Genomic DNA, 25,079 nt, shown 5'->3' on the forward strand with positions numbered 1-25,079 from the left:
GCATTCAAAAGCTTATCCTTGCTCTGGTGTTGGCTCTAAATCTACATGGAAAAACAAAAGCATACCTCTGTTAAATAACAGCTTCAAAGACAATAATAGCACAATGGACTGTGCACATTCTCAGCATCTGTTGAATGTATCATGACTGAATTAGCAGCGCTGCTGTGTTTGTGTGGGTTAAAGGAAAGCTTATACTGGCTTTGGAAGGCTTCGACGTCTCTTACGTAAGCTTAACATTCTTCTCTGATTTGTCTCCACCACAATTGGCCGACCAGATGAGCTATTACACAAGCTGAGCCATTAAAAAAGGACCACTTAACAAAGCGACTAGCTGCTCAGATATGATTCCCGGTGTCAGAAGAGTACGTTTTAAGACACTTCTGGGCAGGGACATGCTTGAGATGGATGTAATTTCAGTGAAAAATCACCATCACAATATATGACCCGTCTTAATCCTGCTGTGGGTTCTTCTAAACTTTTTCAACTGGTTGGTTTGTTAGCGTGGCACACTGTAACAAATTATATGATCATTTAGTCCTGACAGCATATGTAACTTATTAAACTGAGTTAATCATGTTCTAACGTAATTTTATGTGTTACATATTCTGTTTTAAGTCAGATTAACATAATATAAGTTTTAAGAGTTCACACTTAGCTGATGATTGATTATAAAGCAAGGTTGGCATGCTGTCCTGGGAGAGAGCCCTGAGCTCAAAGGTCTTTGAGCCCTGGACTCCCTCTTGCTTGCAGGGCGTAATAACTTACTTAACTGACCTAAAAAAAACTAGGTGAGTCTTTGAATTGCATTTTAAGGTAAATACGAGTATCTTGCGAAATAAGCATCACAATATTATGTACTGCCATCATGGCAAAGACTAAGGGCCCTATCATACACCCGGCGCAATGTGGCGCAAGGCGCGGCGCAATACTTGTTTGCTAGTTTCAGCTTGGCGCAAGAGTGGTTTTGAGGCGTTGTGCTACGCTGTTTAAATAGAAAATGCATTAGCGCTCATTTGTGCACTCATAGGCGTTCTGGTCTAAAAAGGAAGGCGTTCTGAGGCGGACCGCTGGCGCGTTGCTATTTTGAGAAACTATAATAGATTTTTCATTAGACCAAAACAAACCCGGTCTAAACTTCAGCGCAGAGTTGTGCCTCGCTTACACACTGCTTAATACACACAAGAGAGCAATAGGCAAATATCTTAACATATGAAAAAATTTAAATATTGAGGATATATATAGAATATAATAAGAATAGACATAGAATATAAATATAAAGGATTAAAATATTACAAAACATATTATTTTCTAGCCTACATAAATATGAAAAATCACTGCTTTTATGTCTTCTTCATCTCGGGAGGCTTTTTCAGTTCATTCATAACAATTTGCTTTTGTATAATGTTATTAATATTAGCAGTATTATTTATTATATCCATATTTATATTTGTTTTATTAAAAACAAGCTTAGATTTGCCCACCTGCCAGGTTTTAGACCATATGGGGCACAGCATGTGTTTTAGGATATAACTCAGGTTTTTGAGCACACTTCGTTATTATTGTTCATTTATACGTTTGCTGGAAATTAAAACTGAATTTAGAAATAGTTTTGAAATGAATATTTGTGCTTAACAATCGCAATTAATTATTTATAGACTAATTGATATCTGTGCGTAAAGGTTTCCATATCCAAGAGTGAAAGTGAAAGTAGATCCATTATCTCTCATTCTCATGCAGTAGATGCTCTGTTTAACAGTTTTCTGTTAAAAAAACTGTTAACTGTTTGCTTGTGAAATGCTCAGTTTTTCCACTTAGACTTACTTTACGTCCTGTAAATAGCAAATCTTGGTGCGACGCAGCTGGCTCTTAAAGAGAATGGGAGATGAGACTATAATTGGTTTATTCGCAAAACACACCTATAACTCATTAAGAAAATAAACTCAACCCTTTTAGACCATGCGCCACGGCGCAAAGCGGATTTTCCCATCTGTAAATTAGCAAAAATGCGTTCTGACACGCCCTGAAAGCGTTTGCACCCTGCGTTTAGCGCTCTGCGCATGGACCGTCAAAATGGAGCCCTGAAAGTATCTTTAGTAATAGAATTCTGTGGGTTGACACATTCTTCTAAAAAAATTTTTAACTCTAAAAACAGGGTGGGGCATCACCGTAGCAGTGGGTAGCATGATCGCCTCACAGCAAAAAGGTCACTTGTGCAAGCCTCGGCTGGGTCAGTTGCCTTTTCTGTGTGGAGTTTGCATGTTCTCCCTGTGTTTGCGTGAGTTTCCTCTGAGTGCTCCGGTTTTCCCCACAGTCCAAACACATGCGCTATAGGGGAACTAATTAAACTAAATTGTCCATAGTGTATGTGTGTGCATGGGTGTTTTCCAGTGTTGGGTTGCAGCTGGAACGGCATTCGCTGCGTAAAACATATTCTGGATAAGCTGGCAGTTCATTTCGCTGTGGCGGCCTCTGATTAATAAAGGGAATAAGCTGAAAAGGAAATGAATGAATGAATGAATTAATAAAATCAGGGTTGGTACACTAAAAAATTATTTTGCTGTTTATTTAAAATGAGCTGAAACAACTCAATTCTGACAGTTTTCGGGGGAACAACTTAATTGTTTTATGTAAAAGTTACTGACATTTGTAAAATCAATACATTTTTTTGAATTGGGACAACCTGCAGGAGGCGAGGCAGTGGTGCAGTAGGTAGTGCTGTCGCCTCACAGCAAGAAGGTCCCTGGTTCGAACCTCGGCTCAGTTGGCGCTTCTGTGTGGAGTTTGCATGTTCTCTCTGCCTTCGCGTGGGTTTCCTCCGGGTACTCCGGTTTCCCCCATAGTCCAAAGACATGCGGTACAGGTGAATTGGGTAGGCTAAATTGTCCGTACTGTATGAGTGTGTGTGTGGATGTTTCCCAGAGATGGGTTGCGGCTGTAAGGGCGTCCGCTGCGTAAAAAAACTTGCTGGATAAGTTGGCAGTTCATTCCGCTGTGGCAACACTGGATTAATAAAGGGACTAAGCCGACAGGAAAATGAATGAATGAACCTGCAGGAATTGTGCGGAACCCAGCATTTTTGTGGTATATGCTAGCAGATGCTGTACACTGGAAAAATACCTAATTGGATCAACTTAAATAAATTTCAGCTTCTTATACCTAAAAGAATGAAGTTTTTCCAACTTATTTATTACTGAAAACCATAATACAATAAATGGGAGCTAATTAATTTATGCAGTTGAAACAAACTGAAGTAATTTGTTTGAGTTTGTACTTTTGACAGTGTAGCATCCCAGAGACTTGGCAAATCTCACACCATCTGAAAACAGACAGATAGATGATGACCTCTGAGATTTCAAACACACTTCTGAGGTCTTGCAATGCTCAGTGTCAAAATGCCAGAAGGTGTTTTTTAATAAAATTCCAACTTGAAGATTGCATGCACTGACAAAAACCCTAACATTGCACTGAACATGTTGCAAAATTAGTCACACACTGAGAAATAAAGGTTACTATTCTTCAGAACTAATATGCACCTTTACGGTAATAATATGGTACACTTTTGAAAGGATGGCAGCTGTTGTACTTTTATTTCCGAGAATGTATAAGTGTCAATCAAGTCTTTTGCTTTCTTTCTGACTGGTCTAAAAAGAATTACAGGCATTTGGGCTTGGCATTTATCTAGCAAATCATTTACAGGAAAAATGCATTTGCTTTTAAATAATAAAAGGCAACAGAATACTTAAAAAATGAACTGAAATTGCAATAACACCACCAAAAATATTTATATGTGGATGCCATTGAAGATACAGTTGAAGACAAAATGATTGATCTTTTTCAAAATAAGTGCCATTTTTTAACAATGGTTTAAAGGGCACCTATGGTAAAAACTCTAAAAACTCTGTTTGGACAGACATGTGTGTAAGTTTAGTGTATATATTGTCATATTGGGGTGATATAAACACACCCAGTCCTTTTTTTTTTTCAAATTTTATAACATAAAACCGGTGGACCAATTGGATCGGTTTTCAGATCAACCACAGCTTGATGTAGGAGTGCGATTCCCCCGCCCACCAATATTGATTGACAGCTGCGCACATGAACATGTCTCTGTAGTAACGCATATAATCATATCAACAAGACAGGACGAGCGCAAAGCAACCAGGAATAAAAGGTCTGTTCAGTTTGCTAGGATCATCAATCATCATCAAATGTGATCAAGAGTGAGTTTTACAAGTGAGTTTACCCCCCAACCCCCCATAACTAAACCCCCCCGGTCCCTTTATTTATCAGGGGTCACCACAGCGGAATAATGAACCGCCACCTATTCCAGCATATGTTTTATGCAATGGATAACTACAACAAAGTACTGGGAAACACCCATACACACACACTCATACACTATGGCCAATTTAGTTCATCCAATTCACCTATAGTGCATGTTCTTGGACTGTGGGGGAAACCGGAGCACCCAGAGGAAACCCACGCCAACACAGGGAGAACATGCAAACTCCACACAAAAATGGCAATTGACTCAGCTGGGAATCGAACTGCTGTGAGGCGACAGTGCTAACCACAGAGCCACCTTTTGATATTTTATTGAATTTATTTATTTATTTCTAACTTGTTTTTTTTAAGTCTACAAAAAAAATACCACAATATCAATAATGTAGACTTTTTTTAACAATAACTAAGGGCAAACAACAACTATCAAAAAACCCTCAGTCCCTCATCCTACCCCCCAAGGAGCATTTGAAAAAAAACACACACACACACACACACACACACACACACACACACACACACACACACACACACACACACAACAACATTAGCACCTACAAGAATTGTCAAAGCAATTGAATAAATATACATAAAATATAAATAACACATAAACACATTAATAAAAGAGCAGAGATCTTTCTTAAAAGAAAAATAAATAAATAAATAAATAAATCAGCGAAGAGGTGTGTTGTATTCCTGACAAAATTAATTAGAGGAAGCCAGCTGTCATAATTTTTTTCTTAATGTATTCTTAATGTAAACTTTTATAAAATTTAATGTATACTTGTTTAGTGTTACTCTGCATCAAAAGCAAGTCATAACAGTCTTTTATTCCCTGTTTTGATGTATATCAGAGTGAAACAGCTTCTTTAGCAAGATCAAAAGTCAGGGGCTTTATTTTGTCCATGAATAACTGAGAACTGGTTTCTATTGGTGGATCTCGTCTGAGTGACAGGTTGATCACGCCCTCATGCTAGTTAAGTTATTTCGATTATAGATTATGATGCAAAATTATTGAATTATTCCCAGAGATGGGTTGCGGCTGGAAGGGCATCCGCTGCGTTAAAAAAACGTGCTGGATAAGTTGGCGGTTCATTCTGCTGTGGCGACCTTGGATTAATAAAGGGACTGAGCCGACAAGAAAATGAATGAATGAATGAATGAATGAATGAATGAATGAACTAATGTGATGTGCATGGACCGCTGATATGATAATGCCAGAATAATGCTGCAATATTTCCTTAAAGGGGACCTATTATGCGAAAGTCACATTTATAATGGGTTTAAACTCTTTGATTGACATTTTCCATTTGTACGTGTCATCAGAAGGGGGAAAGCCCCGCCCATTACTGACAATCTCTCCCTCATTAGCATAGACAGCCCTAAGTAAGAAGCAGCCGTTTGCCATTAGAGTTTTGAATCTGTCATTATGCTAACACATAGGCATTTGTAGCTCCACCCTCTTTTGAAATGAACACAATCTAATTTAAATTTAAAGCGACAGTCACCAAATGCCACAATATGGATAAAGGTCTAAAAGGATTAGTTTTAGAGAGTTATAAAACTGTTGTGGTATTTTGAGCTGAAACTTCACACACACACACACACATGTTTGTTTTTGTGAAAAGTGGGGACAATACATAGGTTTCCATTCATTTTATACTGTTCAAACTGTATATTGCATTGCCCTCACCCCACCCCTAAACCCAACCATCACAGGAGGCTGTGTGCAGCTTTACTCTCTGATTAAACTCATTCTGTAGGATTTATAAGCATTTTGAGAAACAAGGACGTCACCAATTTCCTCATATTTCACCTCCTTTTTGTAATACCTGTGTCATACACATGTCATTATACAGATTTGTGTCCTGATATGTCACAAAAACACGTACACACATACACACACACACATTTTAGGTACATCAGATGCTAAAAAGAGGCATATTAGATTCCTTTTAAATAAGACAGCCGGAGAGTCTAAATTGTCAACTATGCAAAACTATTAGTGATTGCGTTGTTTTTTGTGCAGTCTTAACCCTGGCTTATTGAAAGCATGAAGTAGATATAGTCTTTGACATACGCTGTCTTCATGCAGGTCTGGAAGTGTGCAGCACCACTGGAATGAGATCTACTACTTCGTCGATCACCTCGCACACAAGTTCATCAGGTGATCCTGCCAGAAACCTGCCTCTATCTTTTTTTTAACTTGAGATCAGCTTGCAGTCATTAGCATAACATTATATAGCATATCATTAGTAAAAAATCAGCTATTATGTTTTCTCTTGTGGTTCAAATTAAATTGTCATTAGACTGCAGATAACACTTTCATATCATAATAATATCATAACATATAACTGAAAGGTTTGAATTCATATTTAAAGGTCCCGTGAAACTACATGTTAGCATCAGTATGTTAGTTTTAAGGATATCTATAAGCTAGTGTGCTCCAAAACGGTGACAAAATTTGCATTTGGAAGATATAAATCTGGTGTAAACATCCAAAGCTTGCAGTTTGTCACTTCCGCCTACATGGATCAACCATTTTCTGAAGTCACCTCATGCTTCAGTTTCTCATTAAATCTGACCAATCAAATGCTTTCTAGTATCTGACATGCCCCGCCCCCTTCAAGACACTTCTCATTTGATGTGCTTGAGCTCAACCACTCTCACTGGCGGTGATAAAACAAAACACCATTGGTTGTTTTTTTAAGGGGGAGGAGGAGCTACCATATGTCCCGCCCTCTCTTCATGTTTCAGTTGAGTTGAGATTGATTAAAATGGCACATTTTCAAAGCACTTCACGGGACCTTCAAGCAGTTGTGACAGCTTGTATAGCATGAATAGCTATAGTGCACCTATTAATGCCACCTATGGTCCACAAATAAAAAGAAAGTGTCACCTTATGCTCTGAATTCAGTCCACAGCTCCGCATGTCCTTCATCGTCTTTTCAACGGAGGGACGAATTCTGATGGAACTGACAGAAGACAGGCAAGAGTTCACAACACATGCTGCCATTTCACGCTGCCAACAACTCAAGCTGATTTTTTTCCCCACGTACTTTGATTTTCTTTGTGCCTGCTGAGAGTCTGCTTATTTGGATCTTGTGTTTATCAAATAAATCTAGAAGAGCAGTTAGTATGCTGGTTTAGACTTTATAGATACACTGATTTAGTAATACAGAAGGGGCTAGATGTAAGGGTGCTTTCGGCTATTCGTAATTTTTGAAATTGCCAATGTATAAATAAACTTTCCATAAATACTTGTAGATACTTGATGTAAACATTTCAAGGGAAATCGATATGATTTGATTTTCCCTTTCTCAAAAGAAGCTCCTTTTCATAGTGACACAAAACTAATCCTCATACAAAGAGCGCTTCTGTCTCTGAGGGACACGTTCAAGTACTTTTGAAGGATCCTTAGTAGGCAGTTTTTCGATTTTGCGTCTTTTATTTGGTATTAAAGACCTTCACGTCCTTCGGTCACCCACAACACTTCAGCAAAAAAGACATTTAAATAAAGAGCCTTCATATTAAAAGTGGAATTGATGAAACTGCATTTATGGAAGTGGGGGCTCCATTGATTTCTGATGCAGGAGTGTGCCTCCTTGTCATTTCTCACTATAAAAAACTGTCTTAAAGCTACTATGTGACTAAATGTAAAGTAGACAAGATAAAAAAAAATTGTTACCTAGCGATTCAATTAAATAGATCTATCTAGGGCAGTGTTTTTCAACCCTGTTCCTGGAGGCACATCAACAGTACATTTTTTTGGATGTCTCCCTTATCTGACCCATTACCTTCAGGTTTTCAAGTCTCTTCTGATGATTTGATTCAGGTGTGTTTAAATAGGAAGAGGTTGTAAATGTGTACTGTTGGTGTGCCTTCAGGAACAGGGTTGGGAAACTGATCTAGGGTACTTTTTTCTCCATCCAACGAAGGGTGATGAAAAGGGGCGCTGAAATAGGCCTATAAATTTTCGTTTTTCGACATATCTTTGCTTAAGAGTCGACAGGTTATAAAAACTCTGGATTTTTTAAGTTAGCTTTAAATGTAGTCAGTTTATATTAGCCCCTTTCACACATACAGACCTTTCCGGAAAATTGCCGGCAATTTTCCGGAAAGGTTGTATGTGTGAACAGGTCCTTTTTGAAAATACCGGTAAATTCGTTCTGGCTATTTTCCGGAAAGAGAAGTTGTAACATTACCGGCAATTTGCCGGAATGCTGCGCTGTGTGAATGCAGAAGAAAGATTCCCGTAATAAGCGCGTGCACGTCTTGAACGTGCTGACGTGAGACGTCTGCTTTAGCCAATCACAACAGTCAGACGCATTTACGTCCGCGCGGTTTATGAGGATAAAAGCCTTTGAATATTTTTCCAGACACATTTAGCTGCTAGAAGTTAGTCAGATCACGTTTATATGTTCTTCTTAATGCCAACTGTGTAAATAATCATCGATGAGATGCTTATGATAAGCCGTTGTTTGTTTACCTTCAAGCTTTGCGTGTGCCTATGAGCGCCTGCACAATTATGAACATCTCGACATGCGAAAGTGAGCCTGCGAAAGTTGTTCACAATATTGATCATCCACAGAGTTTGTAATTTAGTCAAATGTTTACAAATACAAGCGCAGCCGTTTAAAGCTCATTTGTGGTGAATGATGTCAGAATTTACCAATATTTTGGAATGGATGTGTGAATGCTCTTTTCCGGAAAATTTCCGTAACGTCCTCGCCTGTGTGAACAGCGCTTTTTTCAATATACCGGTAAAGTCGTTCCAGGAATTTTCCAGAAATTTACCGGTATCACTGTGTGAAAGGGGCTATAGTTTGAACATTGATGTTACAATTTTGTGAACTGCAATAGTCACATCATAAGATCTGGAATGAGCTCAGTGCTTTCCGACAGCTGTTTTTGCTTGTATTTATTTATTATTAAGAGAAAAGGGGAAAGCACAATTTTACATATTCATTGAAACATCACTCTTTGCATCGTTTGTTATCAGTTTTTTTTTTGTAGCAAAAGTATTTATATACTTTTGATCAAAGAATGAAAATGTGAAATATCGTTGGCCTTAATCATATTCAGACTCTTGTAAAATGTTTTAATTACTGACCGCAGTTCACTGAATGACCACCGGTGTCGCTAAAACAAGGCTCTCTCAACGCTACATAGACCCCCTTTAACTAATGAATCTAGGGTAGTATACGTCAGGCCATTCAGTGAGATCTCTCCAAATAAAACAAAGTATTGAAAAGGGGCAATAAAATAGACCTATACATTTTCGTTTTTTCGATATGTCTCTGCTTTTATTGTAGTCGACAGGCTATAAAAACTTAGTTCTGGATTTTTTAAGTTAGCTTGAAATGTAGTCAGTTTATATTATTTGAACATTGATATTACAATTTTGCGAACTGCAATAGTCACATCACAAGATCTGGAATGAGCTTAATGCTTTCTGCTGTTTTTGCTTGTATTTATTTATTAATAAGAGAAAAGGGGAAAGCACAATTTTACATATTTATTGAAACACCACTCTCTGCATCGTTTGTTATCAGTTTTTTTTTCCATCAAAGGTATTTATATACTTTTGATCAAAGAATGAAATATGTGAAATATCGTTGGCCTTAATCATTTTCAGACTCTTGTAAAATGTTTTAATTACTGACCGCAGTTCACTGAATGACCACCGGTGTCGCTAAAACAAGGCTCTCTCAACGCTACACAGACCCCCTTTAATTAATTAATCTAGGGTACCTTACGTCAGACAATTCAGTTAGATCTCTCCAACTAAAGGAGGGTGAAAGGGGCACTAAAATAAACCTATACATTTTCGTTTTTCAATATGTCTCTTCTTTTATTGGAGTCGACAGGTTATAAAATCTTTAGATCTTTAGAGTTTTAGATTTTTTAACAAGTTAGCTTTATAGTCAGCTTATATTGTTTGAACATTGATATTACAATTTTGTGAACTGTAATAGTCACATCATAAGATCTGGAATGAGCTCAATGCTTTCCGAAAGCTGATTTTGCTTGTATTTATTTATTATTAAGAGGAAAGGGCAAAGCACAAATATGCATATTTATCGAAACATCACTCTCTGCATCAATTATTATAATTTTTTGCATCAAAAGTATTTATATACTTCTAATCAAAGAATGAAAATAAAGTATCAGTAGCCTTAATCATATTCAGACTCTAGTAATTTTTTTAATTGCTGACCGCAGTTCACTAAATGGCCACCGGTGTCACTGAAAAACAAGACTTTCTCAATGTTTCAACACTTTAATTAAGTTTTCTAAGGAACTTCTAGTCAGGCCATTCAATAAGATAGCTCCAACTACAGGAGGATAAGAAAAAGGTGCACTGAAATTGACCTATACATTCATTTTTTTTTTTTTGAGTCGACAGGTTATAAAAACTTATTTCTGGATTTTTTAGCTAGTTATCTTTAGGTCTAGTCAGTACATATTGTTTGAATATCGATATTGCAATTTTGCGACTACATAATTCGTCATAATCAGGGTCTTTTAATTTTTTTAATTACGAACTGTAGTTCACTGAATGGCCACCGGTGTCGCTAAAAACACGGTTTTCTGAACTCTACATAGAGCCCCTTTAATGAACATTTATACAATCTCTGTTCTTAACTACATTTGAGCTACCTTTAGTTAAAAGATATTGTGTGGAGTACATAATTTAACAGTAAAACGCCATGAAAACTGTCAAAATTTAAACAAATTTTATTATTTAGGGATCAGATTCGTGCTGGGCTGGAGGAACTTCAGCGAGTCCTACCAGGTGGAGACACCTTTATGCACAAAGGTTTTCAGAAGGTAAGAGTTGTTTTAAAGAAAACTGCATGCACAGATTAACTTTCATAGCCACTGTTAATTTCAAATATATAAATATATTTGTGTGGTTTTATATATTTGTGTGGTTTTCTAGGCAAGTCAGCAGATTTACTATGGAACAGGTGATGGTAGGTTATGAATCAAATCATTTTCATGATATTAAGCAGACATTCAAAACATTATAAACATGTTTAAACAACCTAAGCAGAGGTTGAATTTATCCCACTGATAATATATACTGGGGTTGTATTTGAGGCTGACATTTCACAAATGTTTCACAATAGTTTTAAAATAAATCTGATTAGTTTGACAGTATTTTTTTATATGTGCTTCATTTATTTCTGCACTTTTGAAAACAGACCATCAACCTTTTTTGTGCATAAATTTTGTGATCACACATCCAACACAGAATTTTCCCCTAATGGCACAGTGTGTAAATTCTGGCCACTAGAGGGCGTGTATTCACAACAAACAAGGGCATATCTTGATGATGCCTTCACTGAGTGTGGAATCATAGGAGTTGTGTCTTCATTACATCCTATGGGACTCCAGCAGAGCTTTTATTACGCCACCGTCCACCGCTTACGGTTCTTTGGTCGCTTTATCAGACTAAATACATTGTAGGCTTCTGTTATAAAGCTGCTTTTTGCAGTCTAATAAAACTGTCTTTGCTGTTACTCTGATTTCCAAAAAAACAAACAAACCTGAAATCAAGGGTGTGTGATGTCATTAGAATAAACACAACAAATGCTCCGGCTCACTATTTAATATGGCATTTTTCTCTGGATTTGAACATTCTTCAGATTATTTTGGATAACGTAAGTACATAAGTCAAAGAAATATAGTAGTCGACATTTAAAGTGGATCAAAACTGTTTTTAAAAATTGTCCTAAGACAAGAATAGGTGATGTTTAAAAGTTTTAGGACAGCTTTAATAAAAGGTTGTGATCCACTTCAAATGTCAACATAGGTTCATTGTGAAAATGTTCCCCCTTATACATTTCTGGAGATCGTGAATTATGTAGTCAGAGCTACGTATGCCTGCGTTTCGTCTTTCAAATGAATGCCACAGAAGGCTTCTGTTTCTTTTCGCGCTACCAGTTGACAACTTACCTTCATGTAGACGGGTTTTCTGCTGTCTGCACAGTAGCTCACCATGTACGTCGGCAGACTTGAGACACAGTCTGTTGACCATGTTGACAGGGTTCCAGTCCGGTGAAGAAAGGTTCCAGAAAGCAGGTAAAACAAAAACTAAATAAACAAAAAAATAAAATAAGCAACAGGGTAAAAACGTCGTAAAATCTTTAACCGTTGTAAAAATCAGGCAGCTGTGAGGGCTGTTCTTTTTTTTGGATTGTTTATGAAAACACTGTCGATTGGGTTTAGGGAAGGGGGTGGGTGGGGGTATCAGCTGGTCGATCAGTCAATCAGTCGGTAGGTCCGTCAGTCAACAGCGGTCTCTGATGGATTTACATGAGTGCCATTTCCATCTGTTTTCACGTAAATCCACCAGGGGCCACTGTTGACTGACCGACCAAGAGAAATTTTAGATCTGAAAAAGTGTACACAGTGGCCTCTTGTGGATTCGTGAAAAAAAACTGCAAAACAAATGAACTTCCTCTGACGTATTTTGCGTTGTCCAGAAATGTATACAGGAGTACGTATCAATAATGAGCCAGCATTGAACCAAAGAACAAAGACATTGTCAAATGTTGACTTCAGTACATAACAATGTTCTAGTGGGTTTTGGATATTTTAATAAAAGAAAACTATACATATTGTGCCTTTAATGTTTCCAAGTTTGTGCTAGTTAATTTTTTAGTGGCCTAACCTCCTAACCATGAGGGATCCTTCGTATTTATTGTGTGTAAAAAAAAAAAAAGAAAACCTTCCTGGAAAGTTTTGGAAACCAGATACTATTCCCAAGACGTTTTGGGAACCAATGCAGTAGACCATAGCTATAAACAGAGCTGAATAATACACCTCCACTTCCTTTCACTGAAGAAAAGTGAAGATGAAAAGTTGCTATTTTCAGCGCCGATATGGCTAGCTAAGCTAAAACTCCAGAGATTCAGAGTGGACTCAAAAAATGGTAAAACTCACCTGTTTAATAGAGGAATGCAAAAAATCCTTTAATGGGTGTTGGTTGTCATTCAAGAAAATTGCTGAAATGATCAACCCCCAATGCAGTGTGTGGCCTGCCTACCTATCTGCTATGCTGCTGGATAAACAGCGAGTATCTAAATGCACCACCACTGCCAAAAGACAATTCGAATGCATGAGACAAACTTCAAAGTGTCTGAAGATCCTCTTAGGAGTTTACTAACTCTGAAAGTGGCTTTATAATTTGCACTCTGGGCAAGTTTTATGACTCTAGGTGTGTGTTTCTACTCTGTTAGGATACCGCACGGCGAGCGTCATCATTGCTCTGACAGATGGAGAACTTCGCGAGAATGAATTTGACTTGGCAGCCAGAGAGGTGAGACCTTACACCTCCATCCTCATGCACGACTCGCATATTTTCCTAGCGTTTCTCCCCAGAGCATGACAAAAAAATCTATGTATCACCTAAAGTCTGAGGCAGCAGCAATAAACCAAGCCTGGGACCTTTTATTATTGCCTATTTCATTATCTGGCTCATAGAGATTTGAGATGAGCTGACTGTAATAAGCGAGTATATGCAAGCCAGCTGGTTGTTTTGAAGCCTGTCTCTGATGTGTGTAAATGGCAGGCCGGCCGCTCGCGTCAGCTCGGAGCTTCTGTCTACTGTGTCGGAGTGAAGGACTTTAATGAAACCCAGGTGAGGTGACAGTCATTCAGCGCTCCTTTGTAAATATTGGTTTTTCAGATTCTGAAATACAGCATGAGGAATAAGCATATTTCCATCTTTTCTGTCTATTCACAGCTGGCAACAATAGCTGATAGCAAAGATCACGTCTTCCCGGTAAATGATGGCTTTGAAGCGCTGCAAGGGGTCATTGATTCAGTGAGTGGATCAACTCAGACTATTCTCACATCCTTCTATTGATGATTAAATAGATGTCAGCAGAAGTTGCCGATAATATCAAACACACTTTTCCTTTCTGAAAAACGTCCTTTTTTGTCCATAAGAAAAAAAGAAGTGCACTGCACTTTTTATGTTGCTAGGCAACCACTGAATCAGCTGTCTATTGTGCGCGAGCTCTGCTGTTGATATTATTATAATTCATTCATTCATTTTCCATCAGCTTAGCCTCTGATTTAACAGAGGTCGCCACAGTGAAATGAACTGCCAACTATTCCAACCTATGTTTGACACAGCCGCCTGCAATCCAGTACTGGGAAACACCCATACACACTCACAATCACACACACACTCGTACACTATGGCCAATTTAGTTCCTCCAAACTTACTTATACCGCATACCTGTTTTTAAGTGAAATCGGAGCACCCGAAGAAAACCCACATGGACATGGGGAGAACATGCAAACTCCACACAGAAATGGCAACTGACCCAGCCAAGACTCAAAACTTCCTACTACGAGGCGACAGTGCTAACCACCAACTTATCCAGCAGATGTTTTGCATAGCGGATGGCCTTCCAGCCACAACCCAACAATGGGAAACACCCATACACTCTCATTCACACACATACACTATGGCCAATTTAGCTTACTCAATTCACCTATAGCGCATGCGTTAGGACTGTTGGGGAAACCGGAACACCCGGAAGAAACCCACACAAACACGGGGAGAACATGCAAACTCCGCCGGGACTCAAATCAGCGACCTTCTTGCTGTGAGGTGACAGTGCTAACCACTGAGCCACCATGCCACCTGTTGTTATAATTGTAATATTAAATGATATTATGATATCTACAATTTGTGAAGTCTCCATATAACTCTAAACAGCAACCACTAGTCTCTCCTTCATCTTCAAAAGTTTCTACAGTCGTCTTAACACAAACACTGCCGTCACCTCATTTACATTTAGTCATTTAGCAGACGCTTTTATCCAAAGCGACTTACAAATGAGGACAAGGAAGCAATTTACACAACTATAAGAGCAACAATGAATAAGTGCTGTAGGCAAGTTTCAGGTCTGTAAAGTCTAAAAAGGAAAGTATTAGTAATTTTTATTTTTTTTGGGTACAGTTGGTGGTATATCCAGAGAGGCAATTGCAGATTAGGAAGTGAAGTGGAGACTAAATAGTTGAGTTTTTAGTCGTTTCTTGAAAACAGCGAGTGACTCTGCCGTTCTGATGCAGTTAGGGAGTTCATTCCACCAACTGGGCAGATTGAGCGTGAGCGTTCGCGAAAGTGATTTCTTCCCTCTTTGAGATGGAACCACGAGGCGATGTTCATTCACAGAATGCAAGTTTCTGGAGGGCACATAGATCTGCAGAAGTGAGAGCAGATAAGAAGGAGCAAAGCCAGAAGTCGCTTTGTAGGCAAACATCAGAACTTTGAATTTGATGCGAGCAGCAACTGGCAGCCAGTGCAAACGGATGAGCAGCGGAGTGACATGTGCTCTTTTAGGTTCATTAAAGACCACTCATTCTGCTGCGTTCTGGAGCAGCTGAAGAGGCTTGATAGAGTTAGCTGGAAGCCCAGCTAGTAGAGAGTTGCAGTAATCCAGTTTGGAGAGAACAAGAGCTTGAACAAGGAGTTGAGCTGCATGTTCAGATAAGAAGGGTCGGATCTTTCTGATGTTATAGAGTGCGAATCTGCACGATCGAGCAGTTCTAGAAATGTGGTCAGAGAAGTTTAGTTGGTCATCAATCGTTACTCCAAGGCTTTTCACCATTTTAGATGCAGTAATGGTTGCCCCATCCATCTGGATTGGAAAGTTATGGTGTAGAGTCGGGTTGACCTCAACGGAAACCCCGCCTCTGCTTTCATTTGATTGGAGAATGAAATAGACAAGACTGTCGTAGTACTTTTGTCTGCTCAGTGTTGACTTTTTCATCTGTAGGTGCACATAGCGCAACTGCAAAAATGTGATTCACATCAGGCGGTTAAAGTATGATGCGTGCAGAGCACAAAAGCAGCACACAAAGCACCTGCGACCATTAAAAAACAATGCAAAAAAGACGTCTTATTGCAAAAACTAGTTCGGTGTGATCAAGGCATATACAGTAGTAAATGGCCAATCACACCAAATGCCATTTTCCATACTAGAAGAATACGAAAGTAGAAAAACGGAAGTATGCTGCGCTATTTATGTTGCTAGGCAACTACTTAATCAGCTGCGTATTGTGCGTGAGCACTGCTGTTGATAGTGTTATAATTGTAATATTTAGTATTATTGTGATTCAACTCTGAATAACTCAAAACAGTGACAACTAGTTTGTCCTCCACCTTTAAAAGTCCCCGTTGTCATCTTGACAACACAAACACTGCTGTCACCTTTTCATCACCTGCTTTCGTTTGATTGGAGTATGAAGACGCAGCTGACACATGATGAGAGTTAACTTGTTTCAAGCACAGGTGCACAGAGCACAATGGCAAAAATGTAAGGCGCTGCTTTAAAATGCGAGGTGCTCAGGGTGCATAAGCAGCAAGCAAATCGCTCTCTGCTATTAGTAAACCATTCATAAAATGCACCTCTCAATGCAAATAACACATTCAGTGTGATCAAGGCCTAACTGTGTTCCTGGATCAAATGGCCATTTTTGATGCAAATAAGCATGGCTACTGTGGCCGAGAGAGCGCAATTTAGGAAAACACATGCAATTACAAAAAAAACACCAGCAAACGAAGAAAAGATCCATTTGACAGCACACCTGCTGCAAATCTTCACAATGCAAACACATGAAAAAAAAAACACATTGCATTTTCTCACAGCACAAACATTTTACAAAAATGTGCCGCATTTTCTCTAAAGACTTGCAAAAACAACAGAACACAACAGAAATGTTTCAAGTGGACCCAAAAACATGACGGATGCCACTGTACCATGAGTATTGCTCAGTGAAGTCGTAGGTGATCTTTGAAAGTTTTGATCTTTTGAAAGTATCCTGATTCTCTTGTCTTCCATATTATTTTAGCCTAAATAACCGTAACACAAATAGCTGTGTCCGTCACATTTTAGGATCCCCTTGAAACATGTGTTCCATGCTATTTAAAAGTGAGAAAATGCAGTGCATTCTCATAATTTTTTGTAACTGCATGTGTTTTCTTAAATTGCAGCACTTTAAGCTCTCTCGGCCACCGTACATGGCTTATGCATTATTCATTAAAACAGGGTTTTGTACAGAAATCAAAAACACTGAACTTTAAAATAGCACTTTACAGGCTAGGAAATGTGCTTCACATACAGTATCTGTATACAATAATATACTGCATGTTTTAATGATGGGGCGACGCAGTGGAGCAGTAGGTAGTGCTGTCGCCTCACAGCAAGAAGTTCGCCGGTTTGAGCCTCGGCTCAGTTGGCGTTTATGTGTGGAGTTTGCATGTTCTCCCTGCTTTCGCGTGGGTTTCCTCCGGGTGCTCCGGTTTCCCCCACAATCCAAAGATATGTGGTACAGGTGATTTGAGTAGACTAAATTGTCTGTAGTGTATGAGTGTGAATGAGTGTGTGTGGATGTTTTCCAGAAATGGGTTGAGGCTGGAAGGGCATCCGCTGCGTAAAATGTGCTGGATAAGTTGGCGGTTCATTCCGCTGTGGCGACCCTGGAATAATAAAGAGACTAAGCCGAAAAGAAAATGAATGAATGTTTTAATGATAATACTGGTAAAACAAATTACAATACAGTACAACTACAGTTGCAGCTGGTACTTAAAAACTATTTAATAATGCATCGCAACAAACACTGAACACTGAAATATTAACAAAAAGCAATACAGCATCTTTCATGCATCATTCACTGAAAAAAATGTATTCTGATGCATGCATAGCACCAAGGCCGGAGTGGGACTCTTTTTCAGCACAGGAGTTTCAAGCCTTAGACCGGCTCACCTCAGTTCACCACTGACTATATTAAAATAAGGTCATTTCCAATTCAGTTTCTATTGACACTATCACATCTTTTTTTGAGAAAACAGCTGTTTTAGAACTTCAAATGTTCAACAACCCTTACAGTATTATATGTCTTAACAATAAAAATGAAAAAAAAAAAAAAATGTTACTCAAACGAGGACCGAACCCGGGTTGGCGGCATCATAACCTAACATGCTAACCACTGTACCACAACAGCTGAACATTGAGTGGTGACTTATCTAGTTATATCATTAACCTGCAGGGAGCAGAGCTGCGGTAAAATAATGAATAAGAAGGCTGTGGTCAAGTAAATAAATAAATTATTTTTAAAAAGTGTGACTGCTGAGAGCAACAGATTCTGGAGCTAGGAACACCGGCCCTCGCGGCCAAAAAACGGACCGGCCCACCGGGAATTCTCACGGTCCTCCCGATTAGCCTGCATAGCACATAAAGCCTGGTTTATACTTCTGCGTCAAGTGACCACCGTGACCCCCGGCGCATGCAACGCGCGTAGCTGTGCATTTATACTTCTGCGCGCTGTCTCTGTTGGTCTGCATTAACACTTCTGAAATGCTAGTTGGCAGTGAGGTGTAAATGTTTCTCTGTGTCGAGTTTCTTCTCTGCTGTTTTGCTTTTCCTGAACACTACAAGTGGCTCAAACTCGCTCATTTTGAGGCAGGAACTGGCGGACGTGCAACAACTTTAACCATGAGGTAAACACAAAACAAACTTTCCATCCGGAGCTCCTTCACAGGACTCCACACTTGTGAACAATCGCTTCATTGGGCTCGCGTCCAGCTCGCGCCATTCGCGCAGCTCTCGGTCCCGCCCTGACTCGTCAGCGCTACCAAGCCGACCAATCACAGAGCTTGCGCTACGCGTCGTTGCGACGTGTAGTTACAATTTTTGAGCGGTGCACGTCAGCGACGCCGACGGCCACGGCGAAGGGCTATGCATCAACGCTGTAGCATACGCCGGCGTTTGTCGCAGAAGTATAAATCAGCCTTAATTAAGTATTTCAGTACGATATTGCATATTTTATCCATCATATAGTAAAAATGCAATCTGATGATAAAGCATTGCAATAAACTCAACGTAAGGGGAAATAAATCCATCAATGACTGCAGAAAAAATGAGGACCATGTCAGCTATAAAAATATCTATTTAAAAATTCTATTGTATATATATATATATATATATATATATATATATATATATATATATATATATACATATATATGTGTGTGTGTGTGTGTGTGTGTGTGTGTGTGTGTGTGTGTGTGTGTGTGTGTGTGTGTGTGTGTGTGTGTGTGTGTGTGGTTAAAAAAATAAAATGTTATTTATGGCATGCTAATGAAGGCATGAAACTTTTCTTGCCTTAGATTCTGAAGAGATCCTGCATAGAGATCCTCGCCGTGGAGCCTTCCAGTATTTGTGCCGGAGGTAAACAGAATGAAAGTGAAGACCTGTTCCAGACAGAGTATTGTTTTGGCATATTGGTCAAAGATGAGCAACAACTGACTAAAGTGATTTGAGATATACAGCAATGCTATATAGAAGTAAACTGTTTAGTTTAAGAGGACAGTTCACCCATAGAGTTCTTCATTTACACACACTTGACTTGTTTCAAACCAGCTTGATTTGTTTTGTTCTGCTGAACACTAAATAAAGTGGTTTAAAAAAAGGTCAAGGGTGAACTATCCCGTAATTGTTTGACATAACTTCCCAGCAGACACACAACATCATAAGACGTTAATATTAGGTTAGATTTAGGTCCCCAGCATCAAAGGACAATGTTAGTTTGATGTTCAATAGCGATGTGAAATGGTGTTGATATTAGGTTGATTTTAGGTTGTTTTGGAAAGTGACCAAAATGCAATGTCAAGCCAACACCTTAAACCAACGTCATATTAGCGCCAAATACTGACATTTATTTGTCAGGTATGGCAACTAAAATCCAATGTGTGATAGAAGTCATAGTGGTAACATCCACACAACGTCAAGTTGTAACACCCTTAGACGTTGTTTTTAGGTTGCGTTGGAATGTAACCAAAATGCAACATCTGTCTGACATTGACATTGGGTTCTGACGTCAACCCAATTTTCTTTCCAAGCAAAATGCAACATCCCCAAGACGTTGGGGTACAACGTCAATTTAACATCATGTTGACGTCCTGCGTCTTCTGGGTTATAGATATCAAAATAAGGTGAAGTAATTTGTCTTTCTGCATATGTAAGTGTCGAAATTAAACATCAAACTTATTTTGATCTGTACTTTTTTAAAATATAAAAAAATAACTGATCATAAGATTTTGATTGTTTTTAAATTAATATAAAATTCTTGATGGCAAACAGCTAAAACCTAGTGGGTTTAAAGTATAGTGAAAAATATTACGAATAAATGGAAAAGAGTATTTTAGGGGAGTTTTAATTTACAATTTTAATTAGTCTAAAGTAATTCATTGTTAGGTCCTTAACTTGATGCATTAGCTAAATGTTGACAAGTACAACTTTTAATAATAGTAGCCTATGATGTAACTCAGTGTTTCTCAACCACGTTCCTGGAGGAGCACCAGCTCTTCATACTAGTTCGTGTTAGTAAATAAATTATAGCTAACTTTATAATTAAGTAGACAATTATTTTTTAAATACTACATTTTTTTTATTAGTTATAGCAACAAATATAGCAAAATCCTGCTAAAAAAACATTAATAAATTTAGTGAGTGCTTAAAAATAGGCTACATTGATTTAAAAAAAAACGTATTGGTTACCTATATAGCCTAAGTTTGCCTAAAGAGAATAAAATCCTCTTCACATTTAACTGAGTGAAAACAACATAAACGACAGAAAAATACGTTGTGTTTATGATTTATGTTCACATTGAATTGCAAATGATTTATTATTTCCTCACTCAGAATCCTTTGAGGTGGTGGTTCGTGGAAACGGATTTCTTCACGCCCGTGATGTAAACCGAATCCTCTGCAGCTTCCGAATCAACAACACCCTCACCGTGAGTAAGTGAAAACTGCCCACTAAATCATTACCAGTTAGCATTAGCCGCTAATTATAATAAACATCTCGTCATTTTGATAAGAAGTGACGTGATTTTTATTTGCCCCATTGAAAAAATAACGATGTATTCATGCACGCGGCAACGCAGACAGCTTTGTTTTTGACTTTAATAACTGTAAATAAGTCAATTGAATCCAAATGTCGGTATGGCTGTCATGTTTTCTTCAACTGGATGTTAGTTAGCATGCCGCTCGAGTGAAAGCTTGGCCGCAGCTCTTGTAAATCAGAAGACTTTCCTTCAACGCAAACCACATGTGCACAAACACTCACCATTAAAAACACACCATGGAAAAAATTACCAGGACTTTTCGAAGTGTCTTCTATTGTTTTGTGAATGTAGGCTAAATAGAGTTAGACCAATGCATTAAAACGCATATAGGGGTCATTCCTACTATTCAGTACCATTTCAGAGTACACTGGAATATTGGCTATTGGTCTAGCTATTGCAGTATAGCATTTTTACAGAATTTTCGCATGTGACGCATTATTTTATTCCTTGAGTAAGCCTACAATGACTGATTTTTTAAAAATTGCACACCTACACACCATAATGGAAAATATTAACTGAAAGAATATGAAATGTTTAGGTTTTCTTATGTAAATAGAGTTAAAGCAATGCCTTAAACTCAAACAGATTATTTTAATTCTTTAATATATTACTGAATTTTATTGCTGGTGACATTATTTTATTACCAGGGCTTTTCATTTAAAGATATGAAATGTTTTTCACTTTATAACTATACTGCACTAAAAACACCTTCAAAGCGTAAATATCGTTAAATGATTATAATTCGATTTATGACTGAATTATATTGTGCACAAACTCACATTTACACTTATAAACACACAATGGAAGATATTACCAGATGTCTTTCACTGTTTTGCAAATGTAAATAAAGTTAAGTGCTTTAGAATTATCAAATAGGTTAATCAAATGATTTTAATTCTTTAAGTTATGACTGAATTTTATTACGAACATTCTATCACCATGGAAAATATTACTAGGACTTTTCGTTCAAGTGTCTTAGATTGTTTTCTTGTAAATGTAAATAGAGTTCAGCCAATGCATCAAAATGCATATGAAAGGTTTATTCTTTGCATTACAGGACTTAGGCTTTGACTATGATACATTTTTTGTCCTGGGGGTCGTAAGCGGTCCTAAGCGGCCGCTTAACTTGCTTATTGGGTAAATCCGCCCCCGATGATATGATTCCCTTCCTGGCCAAAACCCCTCTAAAAATAGGCTGGTTGACCAACTAAAACCAGCCAACCAGCTTAGGCTGGTTTAAGCAGTTTTTCTCAGCAGGGATTTTAGTTCTTTGAGTTATGGCTGAATTATAAGGCTGAATTAGGCTGAAGCTGAATGGTAAAAAAAATACTGAAAATAATTATTAGTGGTGATGGTGGTGGCAAGCGTAGGATTGTTAGTTATCTGCAGGGTTAGGGGTTCTTTTTTGAAAGTAAGCTGTCGGTGTGAATAATACCTCAAATTATGATGAATATAAAAACTAAGTGACAAAATTCCTTAGACTTATACGAGAGGGATTTGAGTCATATGCATAAACATTTTTTGTCCTAGGGTCCTAAGCGGCCGCTTACCTTGTTTATTGGTTAAATCCACCCCTGATGATATGATACCCTGCTGAAAAAAAAACAGGTTAAACCAGCCTAGGCTGGTTGGCTGGTTTTAGCTGGTTGACCAGCCTGGTTTTAGAGGGGTTTGGGCCATTCCAGGCTGGTTTCCAGCTGAGATTACCAGCTAAAACCAGCTTGGCCAGGCTGCGAGCCCAGCCAAAACCAGCCATGCCCAGCTTTAAACCAGGCTGGAAAAGCTGAATTTGGGTGACCAGCTAAGACCAGGCTGAAAATGGCAGAAAAGCAGCCTGGAAATGGCCAAAACCCCTCTAAAACTAAGCTGATTGACCAGCTAAAACCAGCCAACCAGCTTAGGCTGGTTTAAGCAGTTTTTTAGCAGGGATTTTAGTTCTTAAAGTTGTGGCTGAATTATATTGTGCACAAACATCTACACACACAATGGAAAATATTACCAGAACTTAAATATAAAGTGTCTTTCATTGTTTTGCAAATGTAAAAAAAAGTTAAACAAGTGTATTAAAATATATGATTATATTCACACACTGCTACCACACAACTTTATACTTTAAATATAAACTTTAACTATAAAATGTATGGCTGCATGGTGCCATGTTTGCATGGGTTTCCTCTGGGTGCTCCGGTTTCCCCCACAATTCCACTATACAGTAGGTGTATTAGGTAAGATAAATTGTCCGTAGTGTATGTGTGTGAATGAGTGTGTATGAATGCTTCCCAGTGATGGGTTGCAGCTGGAAGAGCATCCACTGCCTAAAACATAACCTGGATAAGTTGGCGGTTCATTCCGCTGTGGAAACACCAGATTAATAAAGGGACTAAGCCGAAAAGGGAATGAATGAATATACTGTCAAATGTATTTCATTGCTTTGCAAATGTAAAGAAAGTTAAATCAATTCAATAAATAGAGGTGAATGATTTTAAATAGTTGAGACTATATGACTGGATTTAACTCCCCATCGTATTACAGTTGCATAACTGTTTAGTACAGCGGGTAACTAATAAAACGGCTCAACGCACAGTGTCTGGAATGCTGGATTTGGATGATTCCTGTGTTTCTGTCCTCCTCTCTCAGCTGCTGTTTGACTTAAAGAATATCAGATGGCACGGGGAATGCACAGCTCGACTCACCAGTGTGTGTGTGTGTGTGTGTGTGAGCGTCTAGGCCAGGGTAAATAGGCTTTGGAGTCAAACATTTTCCAGTTTCTCATTTTTCATGCGGAGAGAGCATGAAAAATTCTGCCCTTGACTTTTAGGCTGAAGCTGAATGGTAAAAAAATACTGAAAATAATTATTAGTGGTGATGGTGGTGGCAAGCGTAGGATTGTTAGTCATCCGCAGAGTTAGGGGGTTTTTGAAAGTGTGCTGTCGGTGTGAATAATACCTCAAATTATGATTAATATAAAAACTAAGTGACAAAATTCCTTAGCCTTGCAATACGAGAGGGATTTGACTCATATGCATTGAAAAACCCATCATGGAGACCTTGAGGGTGGACTTTTGCGTTTTGAGCCAGTAACCAAACATCCAGTAACCACCCAAAACAGTCCTGCATTAAATGCTGTCAGTGTTGTGAAACAAAAATAATAAAAATCTAGTTTATTACAGATCTGTTTATTAGAAACAGCAATAAAAGTCTTACGCTGTAGCAACTGATATGACAAAAAGTCCTGACAACAAAACGTCACCTTAGAATTATAAGGTTCTATCTGCAGTCTGAATGATTTTGAGATATTGAGCTTAAGTTTTTACAATCCATATAGCAAACAGTATGTGTGTGACAGTTCTGTTTCATGCATAACATGACAGAGACCCCAAGGATTCTCTAAATGTAAATTATCAAAGCTCTCTTACATTTGCTACTCGGAGTAAAAGAAACACGGTAAATGCAGATGGAACCTTCTCATTCTGAAAAGTCATTTTCCGCTTGGAATTATAAGGTTCTATCTGTCAAATCATTCATTGAAGCATTACTTTTCAAGAAATACAATCAAAAAATAAATTAAAATATGTCGATGATTGAGAAAGTTACATTTGGGCTTTCTACAACATTTATTTAATGCTTTAGGATGAATATATTTACTTGTTCAAGTGTAACATACAAGGCTGTGCTAAATATTTTATCCAGTGCATATGTAAATTTTATGTAATTAATATGTTCACAGATATTAAACTTTATGCTTTATATGAATTATTAAATTATATTATTTAAATTTTATGCTATATTTATTGAATTATATGCTCCATGAAAATGATAGGCCCTTCAAGGCTTAATATTAAGTTTCATTCATTCATTC

General features: G+C 38.1%; 2 protein-coding genes and 1 long non-coding RNA gene across 4 annotated transcripts in view; 1 reads left to right on the top strand and 2 right to left on the bottom strand.

Annotated features, from left to right (window-relative positions):
* Positions 1-7,256, bottom strand: part of npffr1l1 (neuropeptide FF receptor 1 like 1) — a 40,803-nt gene extending 33,547 nt beyond the window's left edge. Inside the window, exon 1 of the mRNA XM_009305609.4 lies at positions 7,181-7,256. The gene's annotated coding sequence lies outside the window, so the exon portion shown is untranslated. The remainder of the gene's footprint in view (positions 1-7,180) is intronic.
* Positions 1-25,079, top strand: part of antxr1b (ANTXR cell adhesion molecule 1b) — a 74,681-nt gene that overhangs the window by 11,707 nt on the left and 37,895 nt on the right. For both annotated transcript variants that reach the window (XM_679053.9, XM_068224030.2), the window contains exons 2-10: positions 6,377-6,448; positions 7,199-7,270; positions 11,034-11,115; positions 11,228-11,261; positions 13,533-13,612; positions 13,865-13,933; positions 14,039-14,119; positions 19,481-19,541; positions 21,015-21,113. In XM_679053.9, the coding sequence (XP_684145.3) occupies positions 6,377-6,448; positions 7,199-7,270; positions 11,034-11,115; positions 11,228-11,261; positions 13,533-13,612; positions 13,865-13,933; positions 14,039-14,119; positions 19,481-19,541; positions 21,015-21,113 (650 nt within the window). The remainder of the gene's footprint in view (positions 1-6,376; positions 6,449-7,198; positions 7,271-11,033; positions 11,116-11,227; positions 11,262-13,532; positions 13,613-13,864; positions 13,934-14,038; positions 14,120-19,480; positions 19,542-21,014; positions 21,114-25,079) is intronic.
* On the bottom strand, positions 10,681-21,368 carry LOC141376466 (uncharacterized). The gene is made up of 3 exons (XR_012386569.1): positions 21,011-21,368; positions 19,476-19,564; positions 10,681-12,384 (listed from the first exon to the last, which is right to left on the bottom strand). It is a non-coding gene; the product is annotated as an uncharacterized lncRNA (long non-coding RNA).

This window comes from Danio rerio, chromosome 10, assembly GCF_049306965.1.
Source record: "Danio rerio strain Tuebingen ecotype United States chromosome 10, GRCz12tu, whole genome shotgun sequence".
Taxonomy (NCBI): domain Eukaryota; kingdom Metazoa; phylum Chordata; class Actinopteri; order Cypriniformes; family Danionidae; genus Danio; species Danio rerio.